At 34.7% G+C, this 27,152-nt stretch overlaps 3 protein-coding genes and 1 pseudogene across 3 annotated transcripts; 3 read left to right on the top strand and 1 right to left on the bottom strand.

Moving 5' to 3' along the window:
• The window catches only part of LOC123905355, a 45,928-nt pseudogene that overhangs the window by 8,203 nt on the left and 10,573 nt on the right, over positions 1–27,152 (bottom strand).
• On the top strand, positions 18,407–19,579 carry LOC123911172. The gene has a single exon (XM_045962540.1). It carries the CDS (start codon positions 18,407–18,409, stop codon positions 19,499–19,501), a length of 1,095 nt encoding a protein of 364 aa, XP_045818496.1. The 3' UTR covers positions 19,502–19,579.
• LOC123911171 lies at positions 19,807–22,662 on the top strand. The gene is made up of 7 exons (XM_045962539.1): positions 19,807–20,433; positions 20,522–20,760; positions 20,855–21,073; positions 21,167–21,259; positions 21,341–21,445; positions 21,899–22,219; positions 22,316–22,662. Exons 1-7 carry the CDS (start codon positions 19,842–19,844, stop codon positions 22,379–22,381), a joined length of 1,635 nt encoding a protein of 544 aa, XP_045818495.1. The 5' UTR covers positions 19,807–19,841; the 3' UTR covers positions 22,382–22,662.
• On the top strand, positions 23,080–23,800 carry LOC123905354. The gene has a single exon (XM_045954959.1). The coding sequence runs from the start codon at positions 23,087–23,089 to the stop codon at positions 23,798–23,800; it is 714 nt and encodes a 237-aa protein (XP_045810915.1). The 5' UTR covers positions 23,080–23,086.

The following is a 27,152-nucleotide window of genomic DNA, read 5'->3' on the forward strand; positions in this document are numbered from 1 at the left end:
TATGTTTTTCGATTCTCCTTTTATAATTTTGTTAACTTATTCTCGGTTCAGCTTAGTAGCATTTCAGTTAATAGCAAAAAAATCATTGTTACCGCAGGTCATCTTACTACTAAGAGCGATGTTTATAGTTATGGAGTTGTCCTGCTGGAAATGTTATATGGTAAGAGGGCAGTTGACAAGAATATACCATCTCGACAACACAACTTGGTGGAATAGGCTAAACCGTATCTCGCTAACAAATGTAAGGTTTTCAGTGTGTTAGATAGCCGACTCAAAGGACAGTACTCATCAGAGCATCTCTACGAGGTTAAAGAAAGCTTTTAGTTTCATTGGTGTAGCTGGTGCATGCAGGAGGTTAAAGAAAGTTCATGTAAAGTTGTGTGCAACTTGATAACATTGATTAATACAGTGATGTCATTTGCATTATTTGTATGGAAGCACTATGACAAAAACTTAGAATTCATTATGCGTACACATTTGTAATACAAATTTTATGGTTTGAATTATAATATGTATTTTTCGTTTCATATCTATTAATTTTTTTTAGTATTTACCCAAATCGTCAATGTGATACAAAATGTTCCTCGGGTCTTATAAGTATTCAATCTTAAGTTTCTTAAAGGTGTACGGTAAATGAGCCTCAGAGAGTAACCAAATCAAGCATGTTAAGTCCTCTTTCTTGAAAAAAACCAATCAAACCTGTGATGTTTTCATGTCCTAGTGGAACCAATTTTGCTTCTTTGGCTAATGAAATCACAAACAATAATTTATTCTTATATTTTCACACAAGTTGTGCTAAAAACAGTACTCGAAAACAAGTCTGGTATATGGGATCCTCAAATACAATAACGAGAGCCCTCCCCCTATTCAAATGCTCCAAATTATATCAAGCAAAAAATCCTAAGCTAACCAAACAAAAAGCAACATCGCTACAATCAGCTGGATAACAAACACAGAATATGCGGCCAGTCACTACAACAAAAACTAAACTCCCAAATACAAAGGAGACAAAACAGATGAGCACGACCTTAAATGTAAGCGAAATAGGACTGATTCTGATCCAAACAGATGAGCACGACCTTAAATGCTACCTCTCAGGCCTTAGAAGCTTTATCTCGCTTCTAACCTGAGATAATTGGACAAAGGCATTTTGAGATACAACCAAAAACAGAATACAAAAGGGAGCATTTGAGGTTAAAATCATAAAAACATGGCTGCCAACGCAGAACCATGAACAACAGTTCCAATTACGATAACCCTTTAGAGAACTTAAATATATTAATGTAATAATAGAAACCGCCAAAACAAGCTGCAATTTAGAGAGACAAATTCCAACAGAAAAGTGGTCATCACACAGACTGATACTAAAGTGATAAATGTACCAAAAATATTCCAATTACATCATATCGATGTTCAAATTAAAAACCATAGTCAACTACCAAACGTAGTTGCTACATAGTTAATAACCAGCAAAATACTAAGTCAATATTACTCAATATTACAACTCTTCAAAATTCATCACATCATCCAGCAAAATACTACCAAATATAACCCTCTTAAGCTTTTCCCCGCTTGTCAATTTGTTGCATCGACCTCGCCAAAATCTCATCATTCAGCTTGTTGTAGGAATTCATTGTCAAATTTAAGGCAACTCTTAATCGTGTACGATCATCAACCTAAAAAATAAAATCTTGTTGTCATTGGTTAAATTCACATAATTTGAAAGTGTTCAACTTATTAATTAAGAGTAAGGTACATCAATCTTATACACATCCGCCTTCATTTTCTCCATCCATGTTATCACCCATATTGCACAATCATTCCTACATTTTAGTTTCAGCATTAGACGACATATTGATGAAATTTTTTAAAAAAGTAAATTAAAATAGAATAACTTACGAGTTGTTTGCCTGCTGTCCCAAATCATCAAAAGATGTTTTTTGCGAGTTACACTCAATTTTATGTTTATCTTCATCTTCTGTTTTGAAGAGCATAGGATTCCATTCACCACAATCAGCATTCTTTCCTTTTGGTGTATGAGCAGTGTCTGCTTTACTGTCTTTTATTTTGAAAAGGCGAAGAAGATAAATAAATTAACAATCAATAAGACCGAAGCAACTGACTATCACAGAATACACAGACTATCACATAATAGAATTAGATTAAGGAACAAATTTGAGTACCAACCTGGAAGAATCCACACAGACTAAAGAGACGTAGTTACCGTTACTATCCAATATACGTCATTTGTTCCCCTTTTCGTTGGCCAGAGGTGAAGTAACAGACACAAACTCATCTTCCATATTTTGTTGCTTGAAAACCCTAAAGGTAATGAGTTTTTGAAAAGCTTTCTTATACCCATCTATTTAGTTTGCTGGGCAAAGGGAACCGTGAAGAATTCAACTAATTTGCGGCTAATTAATGAGGTTACGAGTTTCAAAGTTTCAATTGAAAGAGGAAGAGTCGTTGTGCTAAAGAATTTGCGGCGATATATCTGAGGTACGAGTTTCAATTTCCAGATGAAGAGTCACCTTCCAAAAACAAAACAAAAAAAAAAGAAAGAGGAAGAGTCTTCTTTTTTTTTTTTTACCTTATATTCCGACTTATTTATTAGTTTTTTTATAGGCTGTTAGGTTTTTTTTTTTTTTTTTTTGACAAAAGTTGTTAGTTTTTATTTTTGTAAAAATAAATTATTTAAAAAAAAAACACAATATTTGTTATTGACTTTATATTCTAAAAAAAAATAATTATTAAATTATATAAAATTTTATAAATCAGACAATTTGGTCTCACGTGGTAGAAATCACGGTGACTTAAGAGAACTAGTTCCTATATGAGGGATTCAGCTGATATAACTAGCTACGATCGAAAAATTTGAATTTTTTCAATCATACCGTTCGATATTACCTAATCGAACTAAACATCTATAAGACATTTAAATTTCATAAATCAGACAATTTGGTCTCACATACTGAAAATCATGGTGGCTTAAGAGAACTAGTTCCTATATGAGGGATTCGGCTGATATAACTGGCTACGATCGAGGAATTTGAATTTTTTCCATCATACCGTTCGATATTACCTAATTGAACTAAACTTCTATAAGACATTTGAATTTCATAAATCAGACAATTTGGTCTCACATACTGGAAATCACAGTGACTTAAGAGAACTAGTTCCTATATAAGGGATTCGGCTGATATAACTGGCTATGATCGAGGAATTTGAACTTTTTCAATCATACCGTTCGATATTACCTAATTGAACTAAACATCTATAAGATATTTGAATTTCATAAATCAGACAATTTGGTCTCACATACTGGAAATCACGGTGACTTAAGAGAACTAGTTCCTATATAAGGGTTTCGGCTGATATAACTGGCTATGATCGAGGAATTTGAACTTTTTCAATCATACCATTCGATATTACCTAATTGAACTAAACATCTATAAGACATTTGAATTTCATAAATCAGACAATTTGGTCTCACATACTGGAAATCACGGTGACTTAAGAGAACTAGTTCCTATATGAGGGATTCGACTGATATAAGTGGCTACGATCGAGGAATTTGAATTTTTTCAATCATACCGTTCGATATTACCTAATTGAACTAAACATCTATAAGACATTTGAATTTCATAAATCAGACAATTTGATCTCACAGAGTGTTACCACTCTAATTGAACACTTATAAATATCACTTAAGATAACTATTAGAAGTGGTTAAGTAGTTTGGGAGGAGAACATATGACATCTGATTGCGGTTGTTGTAGTGGTTTTGTTGGTTTAAGTACACACACGTTACGCAGAGTTTGAGTTGTGTCTGCAACATTTTTGTTTTATTTTCTTCATTTTAAGAGATAACAACCACTTCAACAAGTGGTTACTATCCTCAAGGAGACGTATTGTTCTGTTCTTTTTTTTTTTTTTTCTTTTTTTTTTTTTGATATAGTTTTATAATTTTATTTTGAATTTTAAACATTAAAGTGTGTATTATGATGACTTCATGTCATTTCTATGTTCTTTTAAGCAAATGCAAGCAAACAAGTAGTTTTTACCATATTTTAGTACAATAATACAAGGAATTACATTGAGTTTTAATGTTTCTCGGATTGGAAGAAAGGAATCAAATTTGGTGTTATTGCTGTCAACGAAGCCTGGCTCAGGAAAACCAAGCCTGGCTCAGAAATTTTCTGTCTGAGCCACTGCCTGTTGCGCCCAGCTTGGGCAGAACCAAGCCTGGCTTGGCACGAAAACTGCACTATAAATTGGAAACAGTTTCTCATTTTAGGGTTACGAAATATTGGATCAAGAACTGATTTTTGACGGCTATTTCAGAGGATCAAAGAGGCATTCAAGCAAGGATTCAAGGGTGGAAACACATCTAATCCCTTCTTGTAATGATGATTTCTTTCACTCATGTTAATGTAATTTCTTATTTGAACATGTTTGGCTAAATCTTTATGATTGATCTTTAGGGGATTCTAATTACTTTTGATCTTGAACAATGTGATTGTCATTTGATATGATGAATGAATTACGAAGTTAGTTTCTATTGATTATTCCTTATGCTTAATGCTTTATATGATTTGGCCAATTATATGATGATCTCAATTATTTGTTTTACTATGAAAATAGGAATGAATCATCGATCTAGGAATAATTGATCAATTGACTTTTACTTAAGATATTTTGGATTGTTAATTGAGATTTTAAGGATTAAAGTTTTTATTCCTCAATTGATCATAGATTACCTAAGACATTAGGAATTGATGATCAAGGGAGAGGATTGTGTTACCAAGACATTGGGCATAATCAATTATGTTTAATCTAATCATGAAACTAAATTGAGTAATTTGTTCTCATACATGAAATTACCAAGAGAAATAGTAATTAGATGAACCAAAAGGATCAATCGCTTTTTCTTTATCAATTTGAATTTTAAGTCATTTCTTAAGTTTATGATCAAAACTTTGAACCAAGCAAAACTCCCCCCTTTGTTACTATTATATCAATTTTCTTAAGTATGCCTTCAATTTCCATTTGAATTACAACAATCCCTGCGGAAAGAACGATTTATTATACTACTTGACGGCGATTTAGTACACTTGCTAAATTTCTATCAAGTTTTTGGCGCCGTTGCCGGGGATTGTTGATTGATTCAACAAGGCAATTGGACATTACTTAGTAAAATTCACTATTTTTATTTTTGTTTCTTTTCTCATAAAAAAAAAATACAAAAACAAATTTTAAATTTTATTTTCTTTTTCATTCTTGTGTAGTGCAGTTGCTTCTAAAGGTATTTTCTGGTTGTTTATGCAAGGTAGGAAGGTAGTTAGAGAACTTCTCTTTGACCCTGAGATCGAGAAAACAGCTAAAGCAAACAGAAAAGCGGCGCGATTAGCTCGTGAAGCTGCTCGGTTAGCAAGTGTTGCACCAAACATAAGTGAAGAGGAGATTTCTAGTCCAGAACATTCGGACAACGAAGCCAACATCCCCATCATGGCTGCTGATCCACCGCCTCCTTTGAGAACATTAGGTGATTATGGCCGGAGAAACAATGGAGAGCTGGCAAATTTGGGATTTCAACCGAGAAACCCAGTTTCATTTGAGATTAAAAATTCTGTGCTAAGTGCACTCAAGGAAGACCAATTTTCGGGTTCGGAGTCACAATGCCCCAACCTTCATCTACAAAAGTTCTATGAGGCATGTGATTATACCGATCCTCCCAATATTTCAGAATCTGCAAAGAGGTTGAGGCTTTTCAAGTATTCTCTAACTGGAAGAGCAAAAGACTGGTTGGACACTATACCACCAAATACCATCAACACTTGGCAAGAGCTGGAGGTAAAATTCTTAGAAAGATACTTCCCCATTCACAAGTACCTTGAGAGAAGGCAGGACATAACAAGCTTTGAGCAAGGGGACTCTGAAACATTGTATGATGCATGGGAAAGGTTTAAGCTGAGTTTGAAGAAATGCCCAAAGCATGGTATTGACAGTCATGCTCAAATGCAGCACTTTACTCAAGGATTAAGGCCTCAAACCAGAATGTTTTTAGATGCATCAGCAGGTGGCTCTCTGAAAAATAAGAATGAAAATGAAGCTAGAGAATTGGTTGAGAATATGTCTCAAAATGAGTATAGAGTTCAAAATGACAGAGGTGCAAAGAAAAAGGGTGGTATGCTAGAGCTTGATACACAAACTGCTCTTCTAGCATAATCCACTTTGATGAATTCTCAAATGGCAGCTATGTTGAAGCATTTCACTAATACTCCAAATTCCCAAGCGCAAGTAATGGCAGCTCAAGATTTGAAATGTGATTTTTGTGGGCAAGGCCATGCCAACGGTGAATGTTTTCCTGAAGGTTCAGAAGAAGCTAAATATTTGGCTAATTTCAAGAGAAGCAATCCCAATCATAACCCGTACTCTAACACTTATAATCCGGGTTGGAGAGATCATCCAAATTTTGGTTGGGGAGGAAATCAAGGGTATTCTCAATCTCAACAACAATCATCTTCACAGAATTCTCAACAAAGAAAACCGTCTCAGCTAGAAGATACTCTTACTCAATTTATCAAGGTGACTCAAGGAAATTTTGAGGCAATGAAGATGAGCCAAGATCAGATGAAAGCCAACCAAGATCAGATGAAAGCCAATCAAGACATTGCCAACAAGAATCATGAAGCTTCAATTAAAAACCTTGAAAATCAAATGGGTCAATTGTCAAGACAATTTGCAGCTACTCAAAATAATGGTTTTGAGGGGTCTACAAAAGATAATCCCGGCCATGAAAGTTGCAAGGCTATTAATTTGAGGAGTAGAGTGGTTCCTTCACCGGAAGTTGTGACAAAGAAAAAAAGTGAGACAAGTGTTGAGGAAGAGAAAGAAAAAAATAATGTTGAGGGAGAAGTTGAAAATAATGTTGAGGGAGAAGTCGAAAAAGAGTGTGAGCAACTAGTTGAGCATGAGGTTGAAATTGAGGAGTTAGTTGAAAATGAGAAAGAGAGTGATGAGAAGAAAGTTGAAAAGAAGAAGGGTAAGGATGTGGAAGAAAAAGAAAATTCAATCCACACCAAATTGCCATATCCGCGCAAGAAGAAGGCAAAGGCAAATGATCACCAACAATTCAAAAAGTTTATGAAGATGCTTCATGATCTCCAAATCAATATTCCTTTTGCAGAAGTGTTGGAACAAATGCCGGTTTATGCCAAATTTATGAAAGACCTCTTGACAAAGAAGCGGAAACCTCTTGATGACAACACGGTTGATATGACTGAGGAATGTAGTGCTATAATCCAAAAGAAGCTTCCTCAAAAGAAGAAAGATCCAGGAAGCTTTACTATACCATGTTCTATAGGCAACATTTCTGTCGGTCGAGCTCTATGTGATTTAGGAGCAAGCATCAATTTAATGCCATTGTCCATGATGAAGAAGATACCGGGGGCGGTTGCCAAACCTACAAAGATGCAACTCTCTTTGGCCGATCGATCAATAGTGCATCCATATGGCATACTTCATGATGTATTGGTAAGGGTTGCTGAATTTGTGTTTCCGGCTGATTTTGTAATTCTTGATATGGAAGATGATGCCGAGGTAGAACCGTTGTTATTGGGTAGGCCATTTTTAGCTACCGGTAGAGCATTGATTGATGTCGAGATGGGAGAACTTATGTTGAGAACACATGGAGAGCAAGTCATGTTCAATGTGTTCAAAGCTATGAAACACCATGATGATGAACCACAATGTTTCAAAGTTGATGTAATTGAGGAAGTGGTGGAAGATGTCTTAGTTGAAGAAACACCATCCTTACCATTAGAAAGAGTCATTATTAATTCTATTGATGATTTGGAAGATGAATGGGACAAGGAGATTGAAATTTGTCTCCGTCAACTTGAAGCATGCAAAGTAGAAGAGACACCAAAAGATTTTGAGAATGTGTATGCGGTAGTAGAGAAGGAAAGTGTTGGAGAAGATCCAAAAGTTGCTGTTCCTGAGTTGAAAGAACTTCCCTCTCATTTGAAATATGTTTTCTTAGGGGAAGATTCTTCACAACCGGCAATCATAAGTAGTGAGTTGAGTTCACTTGAAGCGGAGAAGCTAGTGAGAGTGTTGCGAGATAACAAAGAAGCTATGGGTTGGAGCATTGAGGATTTGAAGGGCATTAGTCCCGGATTTTGTATGCATAAGATAAAAATGGAAGAAGAATATAAACCAGTGGTGCAACCTCAAAGAAGACTCAATCCAACCATGAAGGAGGTAGTGAAAAAGGAGGTTCTTAAACTCTTAAAGGCAGGTATGATTTATCCAATTTCAGATAGTGCTTGGGTGAGTCCAGTTCATGTGGTCCCTAAAAAGGGTGGTATGACGGTTGTGAGGAATGAGAAAAATGAATTAATTCCAACTCGCACCGTCACCGGTTGGAGGATGTGCATCGATTATCGAAGACTCAACCTGGCAACAAGAAAATATCACTTCCCTCTTCCATTCATGGATCAAATGTTAGAAAGGCTTGCGGGGCAGGCTTATTATTGCTTTTTGGATGGATACTCTGGTTATAATCAGATTGTTGTGGATCCGGCGGATCAAGAGAAGACGGCATTTACATGCCCATTCGGAGTATTTGCTTACCGGAGAATGCCATTTGGACTATGCAACGCACCGGCTACGTTTCAGCGGTGTATGTTATCTATTTTTGCTGACATGATGGAGAACTCAATTGAGGTATTTATGGATGATTTCTCTGTTTTCGGAAAATCCTTTGATCATTGCTTAGCTAATTTGAATGCTGTTTTGAAGAGATGCATAAGTACCAATTTAGTTTTGAATTGGGAAAAATGTCATTTTATGGTAAAAGAAGGAATTGTGCTTGGGCACAAAATCTCTTCAAAAGGCATTCAAGTTGACCAAGCAAAGATAGAGGTTATTAAGGATTTGCCTCCTCCCGTAAATGTTAAGGGAGTGAGAAGCTTTTTGGGTCATGCCGGTTTTTATCGGCGTTTCATCAAAGACTTCTCCAAGATAGCAAAACCCTTAAGTAACCTCCTTGTGAAAGAAAATGAGTTTAATTTTGATGCTGATTGTTTGAAAGCTTTTGTTGTTATTAAGGAAAAGTTGGTCACCGCGCCCATAATCATTGCACCTAATTGGGACCTCCCATTTGAGTTGATGTGTGATGCAAGTGATTATGCGGTTGGAGCGGTGCTTGGCCAACGACATGAGAAGTTTTTCCATGCCATATACTATGCGAGCAAGGTTTTGAATGAAAACCAAATAAATTACACCACAACTGAAAAAGAATTGCTCGCAATAGTGTTTGCATTGGAAAAATTTCGCTCTTATTTAATTGGATCCAAGGTTGTTGTTTTTTCAGATCATTCCGCACTTAAGTATCTCCTCACAAAAGGCGATTCAAAGCCTAGGCTCTTGAGGTGGATACTACTCTTGCAAGAATTTGATTTGGAAATTAAGGACAAGAAGGGTGTCGAAAACGTGGTAGCTGACCACTTGTCAAGGTTGGAGAATCCCATAGTGACCATGAAGGAGAAGTGCATCAATGAAGACTTTCCGGATGAAAAATTATTAATGATTTCAAAAAGACCTTGGTTCGCCGACATGGCAAATTTTAAGGCGGGTAATGAAATTCCGGAGGAGTACTCATCTCAACAAAAGAAGAAATTTTTTAGAGATGCTAACTTCTACTTTTGGGATGATCCATATCTTTTTAAGGTAGGGCAAGATGGTGTGATTCGGAGATGTGTTGATGAAGAGGAGTCGCAAAGTATCATGTGGCATTGCCATAGCGCTCCTTATGGTGGACATCATAGTGGGCCAAGGACAGCGGCCAAGGTGCTTCAAAGCGGTTTCTTTTGGCCGACATTGTTTAAAGATTGTGTTGAGTTCGTGAAAAGGTGCGACAATTGTCAAAGAACCGGCAATGTGTCAAAAAGAGATGAGATGCCTCTTAATGAAATGCTTGAAGTGGAACCGTTTGATTGTTGGGGGATTGACTTTATGGGACCTTTCCCATCTTCAAAGTCTAACCTCCATATCTTGGTATGTGTTGACTATGTGACAAAATGGGTTGAAGCTATTGCGTGTCAAGCCAATGATGCTCACACCGTGGTGAAATTCCTCAAGAATAATATTTTCACGCGGTTTGGTGTGCCTAGAGCTCTTATTAGTGATGGAGGTAAACACTTTTGCAACAAATACTTGGAGAATCTCTTGGCAAAATACAATGTTAAGCACAAAGTCGCTACTCCATATCATCCACAAACAAGCGGACAAGTTGAAGTGTCTAACCGTCAATTGAAGCAAATTCTTGAGAAAACGGTTTCCACCTCAAGAAAAGATTGGTCAATGAAGCTTAATGATACACTTTGGGCTTATAGAACTGCTTTCAAGACTCACTTGGGATTGTCTCCATACCAACTGGTTTATGGCAAGGCGTGCCATTTGCCGGTTGAGCTCGAACACAAGGCATACTGGGCCGTAAAATTTCTTAATTTTGATGCAGGTATAGCAGGTGAGAAGCGGTTACTTAAGCTGAATGAGCTTGAAGAGTGGAGGTTACAGGCTTATGAGAACGCCGTAATTTTCAAAGCAAGAACAAAGAAGTATCATGACAAAGGTTTGGTAAGTAAGGAGTTCAAGAAGGGACAACAAGTCTTGTTGTTCAATTCTCGGTTGAGATTGTTTCCGGGTAAATTGAAGTCTCGGTGGTCTGGTCCATTTGTTATAAAGGAAGTCTTTCCACATGGGGCTGTGGAAATTTTTACACCGGGAGAGGAAGAGAAGTCATTTAAAGTAAATGGACAGAGGTTGAAAATTTATAAAGGAGGAGATTTTGATCGTCATAAGGTGGCGATGCTTTTTAAAGACCCGTGAGGTCATGGATCGTCAAGCCTCGTGACGTTAAACAAACGCATGGCCTTTTAGGACATGGACCGTCAAGCTATTGACGTTAAACGAGCGCTGCTTGGGAGGCAACCCAAGGTTTTCTTTGCTAATCTCTGGTTATTTGCATTGTTTGTTTGTGTTTGCAGGTTATCTAAGGAGTAGTGTAGAGTCCCTAAAAAAAAGAAGAATAAAAAAAATTGTTCATGCCACTGCCAGTTGAGCTTGGCGCAGACAATCTCAAGCCTGGCTTGAGTTTCAAAATTTTTTTTGGGAAGGCCACTGCCAGTTGAGCCTGGCTCAGACAATCTCAAGCCTGGCTTGAGTTTCAAAAAAAAAAAAAAAAAAAAAAAAATCTGAAACCATCCTTTTAGAACCCTTGCATCGTGAAACTCCATCTTCTTCCTTGAAACCACCATATTCATCTCTTCTACAAACCCAAATTCTTCCATTAACACCCCAAAACACCAATTCCTCCATTAAAACAACCTTCACCAACACCAAATCAAACTTCTTTTTCTCAAACAACCACCAAATCCCTCAAATCCTCATAACCCACCATTAACAAATACCTTCAACCTCTATTAATCACAACAATCTTCATCTCCTACACTCACCAACCCCCAATTTCGAAATTAAAATTTTCACCCTAACCCATCTTAAAGAATTTCGAAAATTCACATATCCAACACCATATAAACCCTTTTCTTCATATTTGAAATCAAAACCACATTCAAACACCAACCTACCCACACTATTCAACAACCCCATCTCCAAATTAAACTTTCTCTTCACAAATTTTCACCCAATTCTCTCAAATTCTTTGAACCCACTTTTATCAATTCTCTCAAACCCTTAAACCAAAAACCTTCACCTTCACCAAACCACCTTCAAGAATCACGAAATTTCACCACCACACCCCACCCTCACTTTGAAAATTTCTTGAAAAAAATCATGGTAAGAGGAAAGAAGAAGAATTGAACATAATGGGCAAGGAGTGCCTTCGCAAATGGACCCAGGCGGGTCATCGCAGTCTTAGCTACTTTGATGTCGGTTGGTATCACTTCCTTTAAGCTTGAATTTAATTTTGTTTTTGATGAATGTTTTTGGCTGTTTGAAAACTTGTGCACTGTTTGAATTGTCTTGTTTGAATGTCATTGAAAGTTATCTAGTTTAGCATCATAATACATGAATGTGTGATTCTCTTGTTTGATTGCTTGTTATATTTGATGATAGTTAGAAAAGTTGAGGAAGTTTTTCAAACATTGACCAATCGATAATCCGGCCTAGCCGTGAGATTTCGAGCCCAAACACATAAATTTTCTTGTCATGAGAGATTCCACAACTTAGCTAATTCTCTAGAACTTGCTTATGTTCTTTTAATTGATTGCTTGCTTTGAATTACACACCGAGGCATGTTGTTTGTACCTTGAGCCTTATTGAAGCCACCATTTTTTTTTATGTTATATCCTTCGTTAACCCCTTTGAGCCGAAAGAAAAATGTTCTTTGTTGATAACCCAAGTTAAAAAAAAAATTATAACAAAAAAAAAAAAAGATGATTTTCTTGGAGTTAGATCACTTAACTTATGAGTAGAGCACATTGCTCATCATTAAGTTTGGGGTTGCTTTTGGTATTTGCAACTGATTAAGTTTGGGGTGGGGTACTAGAGAATTTCTCATATGAAAAAAAAATAAATAGGGAGAGGCATTACCATAGGGAGAGGCATTACCTTGTGACAAATGGTGTAAAAAAAAAAAAAAAGAAACAAAAACAAAACACCAAATAAAAAAATGCTAATGAACCTCTCTGCGAAAAAAAAAGTTGGACAAATAAATTCTCTAGTATGATTATGCTTGAATTTTGGGGGGGTGTTTGAACAATTCAATTCTTTGTGAAATAGGTGATCTTAAAACTCGCAAGTTTTTCTGCTTACCATCCAAAAAATATCCACCCTAAAACCTTAGCCCCGTTATAACCCTCAAGTCCTCTAAAGGTGTGAATTCTTATGCATGTCGATCGATTGTTAGAATGTTTGCAAGCTTATGGTAGAATGGCTATGTTTGTGTTGATTGAGTGAATATACCAATTTAAACAGGAGAGAATGTGAGGGAGTGAAGTGATTATGGTTTGGTCAATATTTGTGAAAAGTTCTTGATTTTTCGGTATTAATCTGTGTGCAAGTAAATTCATGATAGGGATGATCATTGAAATGTTAATTGTGATGTTCTAACTTGACTGATTTTGATGGCTTTGAATTAGACTGTTTGATAGTGCCAGGTTTTCCGATGGATGAAGATATTCCTTGAGGACAAGGAAAAGTTCAAGTTTGGGGTTGTGATGACTTCATGTCATTTCTATGTTCTTTTAAGCAAATGCAAGCAAACAAGTAGTTTTTACCATATTTTAGTACAATAATACAAGGAATTACATTGAGTTTTAATGTTTCTCGGATTGGAAGAAAGGAATCAAATTTGGTGTTATTGCTGTCAACGAAGCCTGGCTCAGGAAAACCAAGCCTGGCTCAGAAATTTTCTGTCTGAGCCACTGCCTGTTGCGCCCAGCTTGGGCAGAACCAAGCCTGGCTTGGCACGAAAACTGCACTATAAATTGGAAACAGTTTCTCATTTTAGGGTTACGAAATATTGGATCAAGAACTGATTTTTGACGGCTATTTCAGAGGATCAAAGAGGCATTCAAGCAAGGATTCAAGGGTGGAAACACATCTAATCCCTTCTTGTAATGATGATTTCTTTCACTCATGTTAATGTAATTTCTTATTTGAACATGTTTGGCTAAATCTTTATGATTGATCTTTAGGGGATTCTAATTACTTTTGATCTTGAACAATGTGATTGTCATTTGATATGATGAATGAATTACGAAGTTAGTTTCTATTGATTATTCCTTATGCTTAATGCTTTATATGATTTGGCCAATTATATGATGATCTCAATTATTTGTTTTACTATGAAAATAGGAATGAATCATCGATCTAGGAATAATTGATCAATTGACTTTTACTTAAGATATTTTGGATTGTTAATTGAGATTTTAAGGATTAAAGTTTTTATTCCTCAATTGATCATAGATTACCTAAGACATTAGGAATTGATGATCAAGGGAGAGGATTGTGTTACCAAGACATTGGGCATAATCAATTATGTTTAATCTAATCATGAAACTAAATTGAGTAATTTGTTCTCATACATGAAATTACCAAGAGAAATAGTAATTAGATGAACCAAAAGGATCAATCGCTTTTTCTTTATCAATTTGAATTTTAAGTCATTTCTTAAGTTTATGATCAAAACTTTGAACCAAGCAAAACTCCCCCCTTTGTTACTATTATATCAATTTTCTTAAGTATGCCTTCAATTTCCATTTGAATTACAACAATCCCTGCGGAAAGAACGATTTATTATACTACTTGACGGCGATTTAGTACACTTGCTAAATTTCTATCATATTACTTTATTGAATAAAAACATTATTTCTCTATAAAAAAAAAAAAAAACAGTATTTGGTGTTAAAGAAGATTGAATAGACCATCAACAATATATACCTGATATTCAGATAAATCTTGTATGATAATTTGGGTATATGTAAGTTAGGTTTACCTGAATTTCTTTTTCAAACCTTGGCAGGATATTACTTTTAAACCAACGGGCACAACAAGAATTAGGATTTTCAAACCTTGGCATGACATTGCATTTAAACTAACAGCCACAAAAGAAATTAGGAAACAAGTTATGCACCTTAGTCACAATTGACTTAGTAATAAAAATCCTCAAATAGTAACAACTACTATAACAAATCAAAAGTTTTCTATTAAAGTAATTCATGATGGTGGGAATCAAAGTTTTCTTTCTAGCTCACTAAATTCAAACTTTAAAATTCACAATTCCACCCCTTGACAAGCATTCCTTTCCAAGCATACCATATTAGGATCTAATGGAAACTAGAATTGTATCAAATTCTGAAGTAGGCTAAACACCTCTCTTGGAAGCCATTTTTTCCGAACGCTCGACCTCTTCCAACACACCTAGAAACTGATATGAAAAAAGAATTTATAAGAACTCTTATTTTTCCTTAAGTGCACAATTAAATTATGAGTGTTGTGTTTACCCACCGGTGTATACGAGTTTTGGTAGTTTGGAGAGTTCCGGTGGGATTTGTCCGCTAATTGAATTATTGTTCATGTGACTGCTCCATTGAGAAATGAAAGTGATCAGATAACTTGTTATTGCCAAGAAAAATATGTAAATGATCTTTGAAGAATAATCCAATAAAACCAAGACTAAAGTTTTATTTTTTCACATTCGTTAATTCTTTTAGTGCTTGATTGATTGAAGAGAATTAAGCATCTAAGGTAGCCATGGTTGACACTGAAATTGAGCCTCCACCACGTATTGAGGTGATATATATTATATATAGCTAATTGATTAATTACTTTAGGTAAATAAAATATATATGTATTATTTCTTAATCTAAGTTATTTGGTATTAACAGGGAAGATTTACTGCATTGGTGGTTTGTTGGCTTCTTGGCAGTGGTGTTCTTTTCTCTTGGAACAGTATGCTAACAATAATAGATTACTATGAATATTTGTTTCCGGTAATTTATCTACTTTCTCAATTCTGATGCATCTTATTGTATATCTCTAGTTTAGCAGCATTCAATTTGGTTCAGTTTCATGTTTCTATTCCTTTCATGTTTCTAAACTACAACATAGCAGCAATATACAACACTAGAAGAGTTCAAAACGAACACTTATCTATGAGGAAGGAAGTTGTCCACTCAAACTATTATTTCTTAAAATCAAAGCCTCCATGTTAGCAAGGGTACCCATTGAGACCAGAATCTTTCCCGACAACTTGTTATTGCTTAGGTCAACATTGTGGACTTGGTCAACTAACTTGACATTTTAGTATTGGTCACACAAAGTTGGCCACCGTCTCTACAACTACAATATTAGCTGCCATTTGCAATTGCCAATCCATCAAAAACAATAATAGGTCCTACCTCCACTTCAAGAATCCAATCCGGAATCTAAGTTGTCCGTAATCACAACCTTATTCAGTCACACACATCTCAGTTGTTTATTCCAGATTGAATTGTTCAGGTTTCAAGATTAGCTTTTTAAACAAATCTGAACAATTCAATCTTGAGCGTACAATTGAGATGTGTGTGACTGAATAAGGTTGTGATTACGGACAACTGGGATTCTCGAGATAGGACCGCACAGAATCCAAATCCTCACTCAACCTCCTCATATCATGTAATTTGGTCCAACACTTAGATTGCACACCACACCACCAACAACTATGAACATTACACTTGCACACAAAGATTTCAACACAAGGGAAAAACTAAAGTAAAGTTATACTAATTGTAATTCTAATCAAAAGATCACAAGACTAAACTTTTCTACTTTAGAAAGTCATCAACAACAAGATGAAAGCAATAATTGGTTCGATCATGAAATAATCAATATGATTCTCATTTTCATAACGTGATAGCTGGCAACAAACAATTCGAGTTACAAAAGAATGTGACATTCACATTGCATTGCAAGTTCCACAATCCTTAAGCGGTTAAGCCAATACACTTAAAGTAAAATTAAAAAAAATAAAATACAAAGACCTTAAATCCAACTAATGCTATCTATGATCTTCTCTTCTCCATTGTAAAGAATAATCAGTTAGATCTAACATATCAAATCATTGAATTCTCACAAGCATCAAAATTCTAAACTACACTTATTCAATCACTATGTTCATGAAACAATTGAGTTAGTAGGGTGTAACAAAATTAAAAATCTAAACTTTTAACTAGTTAGCATCATCACTGTCTAATTAAAATCATCATAATCATAAAAACAGAACAAAATGCAACCAGAAGCAGAATCAGAATCTTTCCCGACAACTTGTTATTGCTTAGGTCAACATATCATAGTGAGGTTAAATTATTCCAACAATCAGGCAACTCACCCTTTAATTCATTGTTTGATAAATCCAAAATTCCCAAAATGTTATTAGGGTTACTTTTGCTGCAGATAAAGGGATCTAAATCTGAAAATTTATTATTGGAAAGATGCAACAACACAGCAGGATACACACACACACGCGCAGGATTTGTATTAAAACAACAATATACACACAGGATTAACTCAATATACACGCAAGATTAACAACAACACAGCAGCAAAAACACAATATACACACACACACACACACACGCAGGATTTGTATTAAAATTAAAAGAACCCTAACAACAACAAGTAGCAATGTCAACCTCAACGATGAATCAAAAAATTAAAAGAAGAAGAATAAACTTACTTGAAGAGATGAACTCGTGCAATAATTTTTGGTAGCGGTGGTCGTCGCCGTCGACGGTGAGGAAGGAAAAGAGGGATGAACAAAAGAGGAAAATTAAGGAAGGAGATGGAAGGATAGGTCAAAATTGTGTGGTTACGTTGAAACTTCTGATGTGGTGGTAGGGTTGGTCTTCGCCGTCCTCGTCGGAGGGTGTGTCGAAGAAGGTGGAAGGTTAGAAGAAGGCAACAACAACTGAGTGAAAAAATTGTAAAATCCCTATATTAAAAAGGCAAATGCTAAATAGTGCCCTCGGGGCACTTTTAAGCCCTTAAATAGTAAGCTTTTTATAGAATTTTTATCGGAATGCGTAAAGTCAACGCATTGGAAATTGTAGTGTTTAACTTTTTGAATAAAAAGTTTCTTTAAATGGAATGCTTAAAGAGTGCCCCGGGGGCACTCGTTAGCAACACCCATTAAACAATTAATACATTTGGGGTTAATTTGCAAATATTTAAAATAGTAGTAATTAAATGACATTTTCAAAACTAATGTCACATCAGATGGGTTGAGTAGCCCATTCTCATGAAATGGGTAGATAAGAATTTGTCAGTAAAGAAACATGATAATGAACAAAAAGATAATGATCCTTCCACATATTTAATGCATCATAAGTCATATAAGACTATGTGCAATGGTGGTGTTGAATGTATATTCAACTGCATAATGTGTGTTGAAACCATTGGAGCAGCCATGTTGAATCTGAGCTGGATGAAAGAGGAGATGAAAATTTTCAACTCAGTTGAAACTGACACGGGGGGACAGCTGGCGCGCTTCCATTTGCCCAAGACAGGCGCGTGTGGCACACGCGCCGACAAACCGCGTGAAGAAGCATTGGACGCAGAGAGAGAAACTTTGTTTGGATAAAGCAGGCCACGTGGCTGCTGCTGATTGGTCCGGTGGATTTTTATGATTTTTATCCTTTGAACTCAATTATTTCATTGAAAATTAATTTTTTATTTTTTAATTTTTATACCAAAATTCGTGAATTTTTTTTCTCTACAAATAGAGACTTGGTTCATTTCATTTGGACACAGAAAAAAAAACCAAATTTTTCACTATCTTTATCTATTATTAACTTTCTAATTAGTCTTTCTTTTGAAGTTTTAACCTTTTTTTAGTGAAATGGATCCCAACAATTCTTCTAATTATCCCAACAATTCTCAAAATCCCAACAATTCTCAAAACTCCAACAATTATCAAAACCCCAACAATTATCAAAATCCCAACAATTATCAAAATTCAAATCAATTTTTCAATCAATATCCTCAAAACACACCTAATTTTGGTTTAACACCAAATTTCAACCAATCATCCTTTGTTCCAAATTTTCATCCATATTATGGAACTATGCTGAGAAATCCATCTCAAACACCCCCGTTTAATGGTTACATGCCGATGGTTAATGAAAATTTTTCGAGTGGTGGTACAACTAACTTTCCCGAATTTTCAACACAATTAACTATTGTTAATGAAGATTCAACTCCTGTGAGCAAGAAAAACCATCAACCATCATGGAACACTGAACAAAATTTGGTGCTAATTAGTGGGTGGATCAAATTTGGAACAAGCAGTGTTGTCGGGAAAAACCAGAAAGGTGAAACATATTGGGGTCAAATTGCTGACTATTGTAATGAGCATTGCTCATTCGATCCTCCGCGTGATGGAGTTGCATGCCGAAACCGTTTTAATTATATGAACAAAATACTGGGTAAATGGATTGGCGCTTATGATGGCGCTAAGCGTCTCCAAGGAAGTGGTTGGTCCGAGAATGATGTTTTGGCAAAAGCGCAGGAAATATATGCATGTGGGAAGAATGTTCGGTTCACTTTAATGGAAGAATGGAATGCTCTCCGTGATCAACCACGTTATAGTAGTCAAGTAGGATCTGGAAGTAGTGGATCTAAGAGATCTCACGAGAGTGATGCATGTGGCTCAAACTCTGTAGGATCTAGTGCTCGTCCTATAGGTAGGGATGCAGCCAAAAAGAAGGGAAAAAAGAAAGCTTCCACACCCACAGAGGTGGTGGACAAAGAATGGGATACTTACATGAAAATGAGGGAGAAAGAGGTGGAACATTTGGCAATGGTAGTTTCCAATCAACAAGAGAAAAACAGACTTAAGAAAATGAAAATGTATCTGAAGTTAAGTTCTGATGAGAATCTCGATGACCGGAAGAAAGCCATGTTGGACACATTGGCCCAAGAACTGTTTCCATAATTAATTTCAATCAATGTAGTGTTTGCTTTAAATATTTGTCTGTAGTGTTTGCTTCAATTATTGTGATTGAATAAGTCAGTGTAGTCTTTGTTTTAAGTATTTGTACTACGTGTTTGCTTTAATTATTGTATCCACCACCCAACTTGCTTTAATTATTGTGTCCACTACCCAACTTGCTTTAATTATTGTGTCCACCACTCAATTCTTATCTGATAATTAACTCTATACAATAATTATTTGAAATCCGTCAGTGGACCAAATTGAATCTATATATAGGGACTCATCCATTTATGTATCAATATCCTAAATCTCACCCAATCTACTTCCAATATCACAAACAATGGATCCATCAAGCGATGATTTTGATGTCGCAGCCTACTTGCAAAATCGTGAAGTTGAAGACACTTATGTACTCAACCGATTTAGAGAGCGTCGGAAAAAAATATTGGAAGATGGTGCACCTCGTAGTAGAAAATATGTCAATAGAGATCATCCAGCTGCAAACCAAAGACTAATTGACGACTACTTTGCCGATGAGCCTACATATGACGATGCAATGTTTCGTCGTCGGTACCGCATGCAAAAACATCTTTTCCTTCGAATCGTTGGGGACCTTTCAAGTAGTGATAACTACTTCACCCAGCGAGCTGATGCTGCCAAGAAAGAAGGTATATCACCTTTAGCAAAATGTACCACAGCAATGCGAATGTTAGCATACGGTATGGCAGCAGATGCGGTCGATGAGTACATCAAAATAGGAGGTACTACTGCATTAGAGTGCTTACGTAGATTTTGTAAAGGAATCATACGATTGTATGAGCAAGAGTATCTCAGAGCACCAACCCAAGATGACCTGCAAAAAATACTACATGTAAGTGAACTACGGGGGTTCCCTTCTGATATAGAAGCGGAAGAAGCTCATATTGAAAAAGGTGTAAATTATAAATAATTTCATTTTTTACAATTTATTTTATGTAAACATAATTTTTTATGTTTTTATGTCTTATGTTTTACTTGTAGAAGTTGAACCTAAAAAAAAAAGAGGCCCAACAAGAATGTTAGATGTATGGGATATGGATGATGATGATGTCATAATTGTTAATTTGGATAAATATGGTCGACCCATTGGTAAGGAAGGGGGAATTCTTAATCGTTTCATAGGAAGTATGGTTCGAAGGAAACAATTTGCTCCCATCAAATACACATCTTGGAAAGAGATGCCCTTAAAGCAAAAATCTGCTATGTTGAAAAAAATTGAGGTATTATAATTTTATATTTAAATCATGATGTATCAAAATTATTATTATCACTTATTTTATGTTATATTTGTTTAACATTTCTCTCTTTGTTTAGTCCAAATTTGAGTTCATTCCTCCTATAAATGACACAACAAGGGAAATGTTGAAATCTGAGTTGAACGACAAGTGGAAACAATGGAAGACCGATTTAAAAGGAAAGGCATATGATCCAAGTAAAACAGAAGAAGAAGTTGCATCTGTTGTACCAGATAGTAGGGTTGATCCCGATCAATGGAGAGAATTGGTTCATCATTGGTTTTCTGAAAAAGCCCAAGTAAGTTAAATTGAAATAGATTCTTTCATAACATGAACTATATTTTAACCATGGTTTCTTCTCTTGACTAATATTGTGTTGTATAAATTGTAGAAAATAAGTAAAATTAATAGACAAAATCGTGCTAAGTTTGAAGATGTTCATCATCTGGGTACAAAAAGTCTCCCAATATTTATTGATGAAAAGGTTTGTATATTTTTGAACTTTTTATTGAGTACATTGTACTTATAATACAAATTACCTATAATCTTGTTTGTTTGGTTTTAGAAAAAAAAAGGCAATGGAGTATCACCCAAACGTAAAGAGATTTACATTGATACTCGTACCCGTAAAGATGGTTCAATTGTTAGTGAAAAAGCTTCAAGAGTGATTGTAAGATTTTCTTTCATTCGCACCTAGTTGATTATCATGCCTCATAAGGTTTTCTGGTTTATGCCTTTTGGCTTTGTTGGTGTGCCTTATATTTTTCTGGTTTTGGCCTTCTCATTTGTTGCCTTCTGTTTGGGCCTTCATCATATTGTAGTTATTGAATTTCCAGGATTTAGAATGCTCCCTACTCCTTGAACAGGTGAAAATAAGTGGGTTTGAGCAGTTCGGTTCACACAGTTTTGGTTGGGTTATTTGGGTTTGGTTCAGGTTTGTGGACTGTATGAAATTACAATTCAGTTAGTGAACCAACATTAAAGCTTTGGTTTTCAGTTTTTGTGAAATGCCATGATTCAACCTGTGCAATGCCTTGACTTGACTCAATTGTAATTAGTACTAATTAGTGTCAATATTTAGTATTGTTTTGCTATTGATTCCATGATTTATCATATGTTTTAGGAAGAACTAAAGAAACATGATAATGAGGTTGAAACATCTCAATCGGTCCAAGAGATACAAAGTCACATGCCTTGGATGGATGATATATATTCCAAAGTACAAGGACCTGAAAAAAGAGGACCAGTGCGTTGTATGGGCAAGATTCCCAAACCCAAAAAATTGAAAGCTTCTTTGTCCGAAAATCAAGAGTTACGCGATAAAGTTAAGCAAATGCAAGAACAACAAAACAATACAAATGCGGTGTTGGTAAATGTGTTGTCATTGATTCAAAATCGATTTTCTGGAGAAGATGTGAATGACATTTTACGAGCTGCAAGACAGGTATATTTTATTTTACACTTTGAGCTCATATTTTGAATATTATGAAAACGTCAATTAAATTGATTTCCTAAATTTGTTTTCTTTTATTTTCTATAGGTTACTGATTCTTCTAGTTCCCCTAACCAAACGGATTCTCCGAATCCATACACTAACGAAGATTAAAGAGAGAAAACGTATATTGTGTTCTGGGTTCTTTGCTGTCCTGTTTGGCTGGTTTTGGGGGCTGCTACTATCTAGTTGGATTCCGTTGCAAGTCCGTTTCAGATTATTGTTTGGTAGGGATGACATACACATGTATTTTGGTGGTTGGTAGTTTTTCGATTTGTAGTTTTAGGGTGAATTACAAGCAAACAGTGGCTGTCATGTTGCTTTCAAGTTGTACTAATTTTATTTAACTTTAAAAAATTTGGTGCAATTTCAATTTTGGAGATTTTTCTAGTTAACATTGTTTTGGTGTTTTAATATACTTTGTTAGTTTAAGATGTTTGCAAGACTTATTAGTTTTTTAATATAGTCTGCAAATTTTTGTTATTACTAAAAAAAAGTACCTATTATTAAAAAAAAAATGTTCCAAAAAAAAAATTCTGCCAAACATATACCCACGGACAAATGCGTTGGTATTGTGATTTTCTTATTATCGATTGCCGTGGGTATAGGTATGAGATTTTGACCAACAGCCTTAAATACCCGTAGCTATAGGCTATTGCAACCGCGTATTGCCGTGGGTATAGCGAAGCAAAGTACACGGAAAAAAACTGCCGTTGGTGTAGGTTTTTTGGCCTATACCAACGGTTTTGGGACCATTACCTACGGGATTTTGCCGTGGCTATAAGTCAAATTTCTTGTAGTGTTGGGAGTATTGACTGCATGCACTGGGAGTGGAAAAATTGTCCTAAAGCATGGGAAGGTCAATTTACTAGGGGGGATAAGGGAACCACCACAGTTATTCTTGAAGCAGTTGCATCTCATGATCTATGGATCTGGCATGCCTTTTTTGGATGTCCGGGAACGTTGAACGACATAAACGTTCTAGACCGTTCACCTGTTTTTGATGACGTGGAACAGGGAAAGACTCCAAGTGTGAATTTCTATGTGAATCAACGTCCCTATGATATGACATACTATCTAGCCGATGGTATCTACCCTTCTTATCCAACTTTCGTCAAATCTATTAGACTTCCTCAAAGTGAACCCGATAAGTTATTTGCAAAATATCAGGAGGGATGTCGGAAGGACATCGAACGTGCATTTGGAGTGCTTCAAGCTCGATTTAAAATCATCCGTGAACCAGCTCGCTTGTGGGACATAGCCGATCTGAGTATCATCATGAGGTCTTGCATCATATTACATAATATGATTGTTGAGGATGAGCGAGATTCATATGCTCAACGTTGGACCGATTTTGAGCAGTCTGAGGAAAGTGGATCTAGTGCACCGCGACCATATTCAACCGAGGTATTACCCGCTTTTGCAAATCATGTGCGTGCTAGATCTGAGTTCCGTGATCAAAAAGCTCATCACGAATTGCAAGCAGATCTAGTGAAGCACATATGGACCAAATTTGGAATGTTTCAGGATTAAAGATGATTTGTTTCGTATTTGTGTGTTGTTTCGTATTTTAAGTTAGTTTGCATTGTATTAATTACGTAACTTGTGTGTTGTATTGCATTTTAAGTTAATTTGTATCGTACTAATTACATTATTTGTGTGATGTATTGCATTTTAAATTAAGAAAATAAAAAAAAATATTTAAATAAATTTTGTTAAGTGTCTTATTTTAATTTAATTTTAATCGATAATTATAATGTTATTTAATCATAAAAACAAAAATTAAAATTTAAATAATAATATGAAATAGAAAGTGGTGGGGTAGAGAAAGTGGTGGGGTATGGTGTTGAATATAAAAACCATTGGAGAGGGTAAAAGTTGAATGTGTGTTGAATGATTAAGTGGAAGAAAGAGAAAATGATGTGGAGTGAAAAAGTGGGTGTTGAATATTTTTTGGTGTTGAAACCATTGTGGGTAGTCTAAGATGTCTCACGCCTTAATTTAATGAAGGCATAGAAATTTGGAAACTTTTTTTTTTGGTACATAGAAATTCGGAAAATTTACAAACTTAAAAAAAAAGGTTTATCTAATACTATGTAATATTGCAAAGCAACCAATAAATAATAATTTTTTATTGAACAATAAAAATTAAAATATTTATTAAAAAATTATACATTTAATATAAAATCCACATCTTAATTAGGGACGGAGAGAGTAGTAAGTTTTTAATGTGACAATAAACAATTGATTAGAACATCAATAGAAATGAGCGGAGAAATAGGTAAAGGAACATGTTAATGAACAAAAAGACACTTATCCTTCAACATATTTAATGATTCATAAGTCATATAAGGTGCCTCACACCTTAATTTAATGAAGGCATAGAAATTTGGAATTTGTTTTTGGTGCATAGAAATTCGGAAACTTTACCAACTTTAAAAAAATGACAATTTATGAAAAGCAATCAAAAATAGTAATTTTTTATTGAAAAATAACAATTAAAATATTTATAAAAAATTTTACATTTATTATAAAAAGGAGATAAAAATAGGGGATTAGAAGTGCTATTTTGAAAATTAGGAGGTCAAAATCGTAACTTTCTAAAATTTAGAGGACTAAAAGTACAATTAATCCAATAAATTTTCAGTATATTAAAATCCACCTTCGGCTGAATTTCCTTTATTGTATATCGAAATGATGAACATTATCAATTACTTCGTACTCCATAGTACACCTGTGTGTCTGTGATTCATAAAATAATAACAAATTAAAGCGCACACAAAAAAAAACTACAATATATTATATAACGTACAGTCAAAGGTTAGCCCGTGTCATGCACGAGATTATTTTCTTTTTTAATATTATTTATGTGTTTATTTTGATATATTATTTGAGTAATTTGGTTTAAAATTCTACGATAAAATTAAGATAGATTTCGCATGATCAAGGTTTAACGATGTTACAAGATAGAGCGAGATCAAAACTATTATTTCGCTTTTCGTTCTACACTATTAGAAGATAGACTCATTATCTTATATTCATCATCGGGACTATATAGTGACCCTATAAATATAAAATAATTATAATCTCGATTCTCAAATGAAAATTTAATTAGTTAAGGATGATTTTAATAGTGGGTAGAAAGTACTCTGCATTTCTCATTCTACACAAGTTAGAGATTCTCTCTCTCTCTCTCTCTCTCTCTCTCTCTTTCTCTCTCTGTGTGTGTGTGTGTATATATATATATATATATATATAACTCTCCCACATGATACTTTTTATTTTTCTAATAATATTTATTTTCTTATGTTTTTTTTTTACTTTTGAAGTTGTCTATTTAATTTTTCATTTTATATTATTTTGAATGTTGTATATATTTTTCTTTCAATTGTTTATGAGATTGATTTTATTTAATTTACTTGAGTACGAAAATACGATATATATTTAAAGATGTTACAGAGGCATAGTGGGGTGGAAAATACTCCCTCATTCCTTGTTCCCCGTTCAACAAAACTAAGAAATTTTCTCTCTCTCTCTCTCTCTCTCTCTCATATCTATCTCCCAGGAATCTCTAGAGACTCCATCAATAAAAAATAATTGTAAATTTTATACGATTTTTCAAATGAATATTAACATAATTTGATCATTGTACCACAAAGAAGCATTTTTCAATGGTGATCGTCATATGAAAAAATCTATGTATGGATCTCCACTCTCCCAGGAATCTCTAGAGACTCCATCAATAAAAAATAATTGTAAATTTTATACGATTTTTCAAATGAATATTAACATAATTTGATCATTGTACCACAAAGAAGCATTTTTCAATGGTGATCGTCATATGAAAAAATCTATGTATGGATCTCCACTCACATTGATAAATTAGCATTCCTAAAACGGTTTGAACGAAGTTTATGGAAAACTTAAGATTAGAATTATAAAAAAATTCCATAGATTATAAAAAATTAAAATTATATTAATTTATTTTAGATTTCCCATGGATTTTATTGGCTGAATGTAATCTAGTGAAAGTGCGATGGACACAAAATATGGAAAAATTCCCGTGGTCGAAATTCAAATTTTAATTAGTCAATGTGTATTTATAATAGTGGAGTGAAAATTATTTCTCATTTCCTATTATATACCAATGAGAGATTCTCTCTCTCTCTCTCCCTCTATTTCTATCTCTTTCTCGTTTTTGTTACAGGACTCTATAGAGACCCCATCAATAAATATCAATAAAATTCTGTATTTTTTTTTAATGAATATCAATAAAATTCTCGTGCGCAGTTATCACTATCTTCTACTTACACTTTTTATCATTGGGGATCATTTTTCATCGTGCTAAATAAAATTTTGAAGAAGTGATTCCCGTGATTAAATATGAAAATGTGTTTTATTCAAATTTTAATTAGTGGTGCTAAGCAGGAAACATCACGCTAATTTTACTTGAGGGCGAGAGTTCATCTCCCTTTGGCCCTAGTTTTCTTATTTTTTATTTTTTATTTTTTGTTCCTTTTCCTTTAAAAAAAACCATGTTAAATACCCAAAGTTCTAACCCATGCAAAACATGTTCAGAAGCTACTAATCCATTGACACTTTTTCATAAAAATAAAAACTTCGTTTTTTTTTACATAAAAATTGGTTTTTATTGATATATATATATATATAATGGAATCTTTGTATTATTTTGTGGATATAACAAACTTTTAGAAAAATATGGATTTGGGAAAATCATAGTTTTATGATAAGAATCATATTAAAAGAACCTAAAGAAACGGACCTAAGATTTTTCCTATTGAATATTTGGTCATAAGGGAAAAGCAGCATTGTCCATATAGCAGTAAAGAGTGATATAGTAGTGTCAGAAAATTTTGAAAAAAGG

This window comes from Trifolium pratense, linkage group LG2 (genome assembly GCF_020283565.1).
Source record: "Trifolium pratense cultivar HEN17-A07 linkage group LG2, ARS_RC_1.1, whole genome shotgun sequence".
Classification (NCBI taxonomy): Eukaryota; Viridiplantae; Streptophyta; class Magnoliopsida; order Fabales; family Fabaceae; genus Trifolium; species Trifolium pratense.

Coding starts and splice junctions, on each gene's coding strand:
- LOC123911171 (XM_045962539.1), top strand. CDS start 19,842: ATGGATCCATCAAGCGATGATTTTGATGTCGCAGCCTACTTGCAAAAT. Junction 21,260..21,340: donor CAATATTTATTGATGAAAAG/GTTTGTATATTT, acceptor GTTTGGTTTTAG/AAAAAAAAAGGCAATGGAGT. Junction 21,446..21,898: donor AAAAAGCTTCAAGAGTGATT/GTAAGATTTTCT, acceptor CATATGTTTTAG/GAAGAACTAAAGAAACATGA.
- LOC123911172 (XM_045962540.1), top strand. CDS start 18,407: ATGGATCCCAACAATTCTTCTAATTATCCCAACAATTCTCAAAATCCC.
- LOC123905354 (XM_045954959.1), top strand. CDS start 23,087: ATGCACTGGGAGTGGAAAAATTGTCCTAAAGCATGGGAAGGTCAATTT.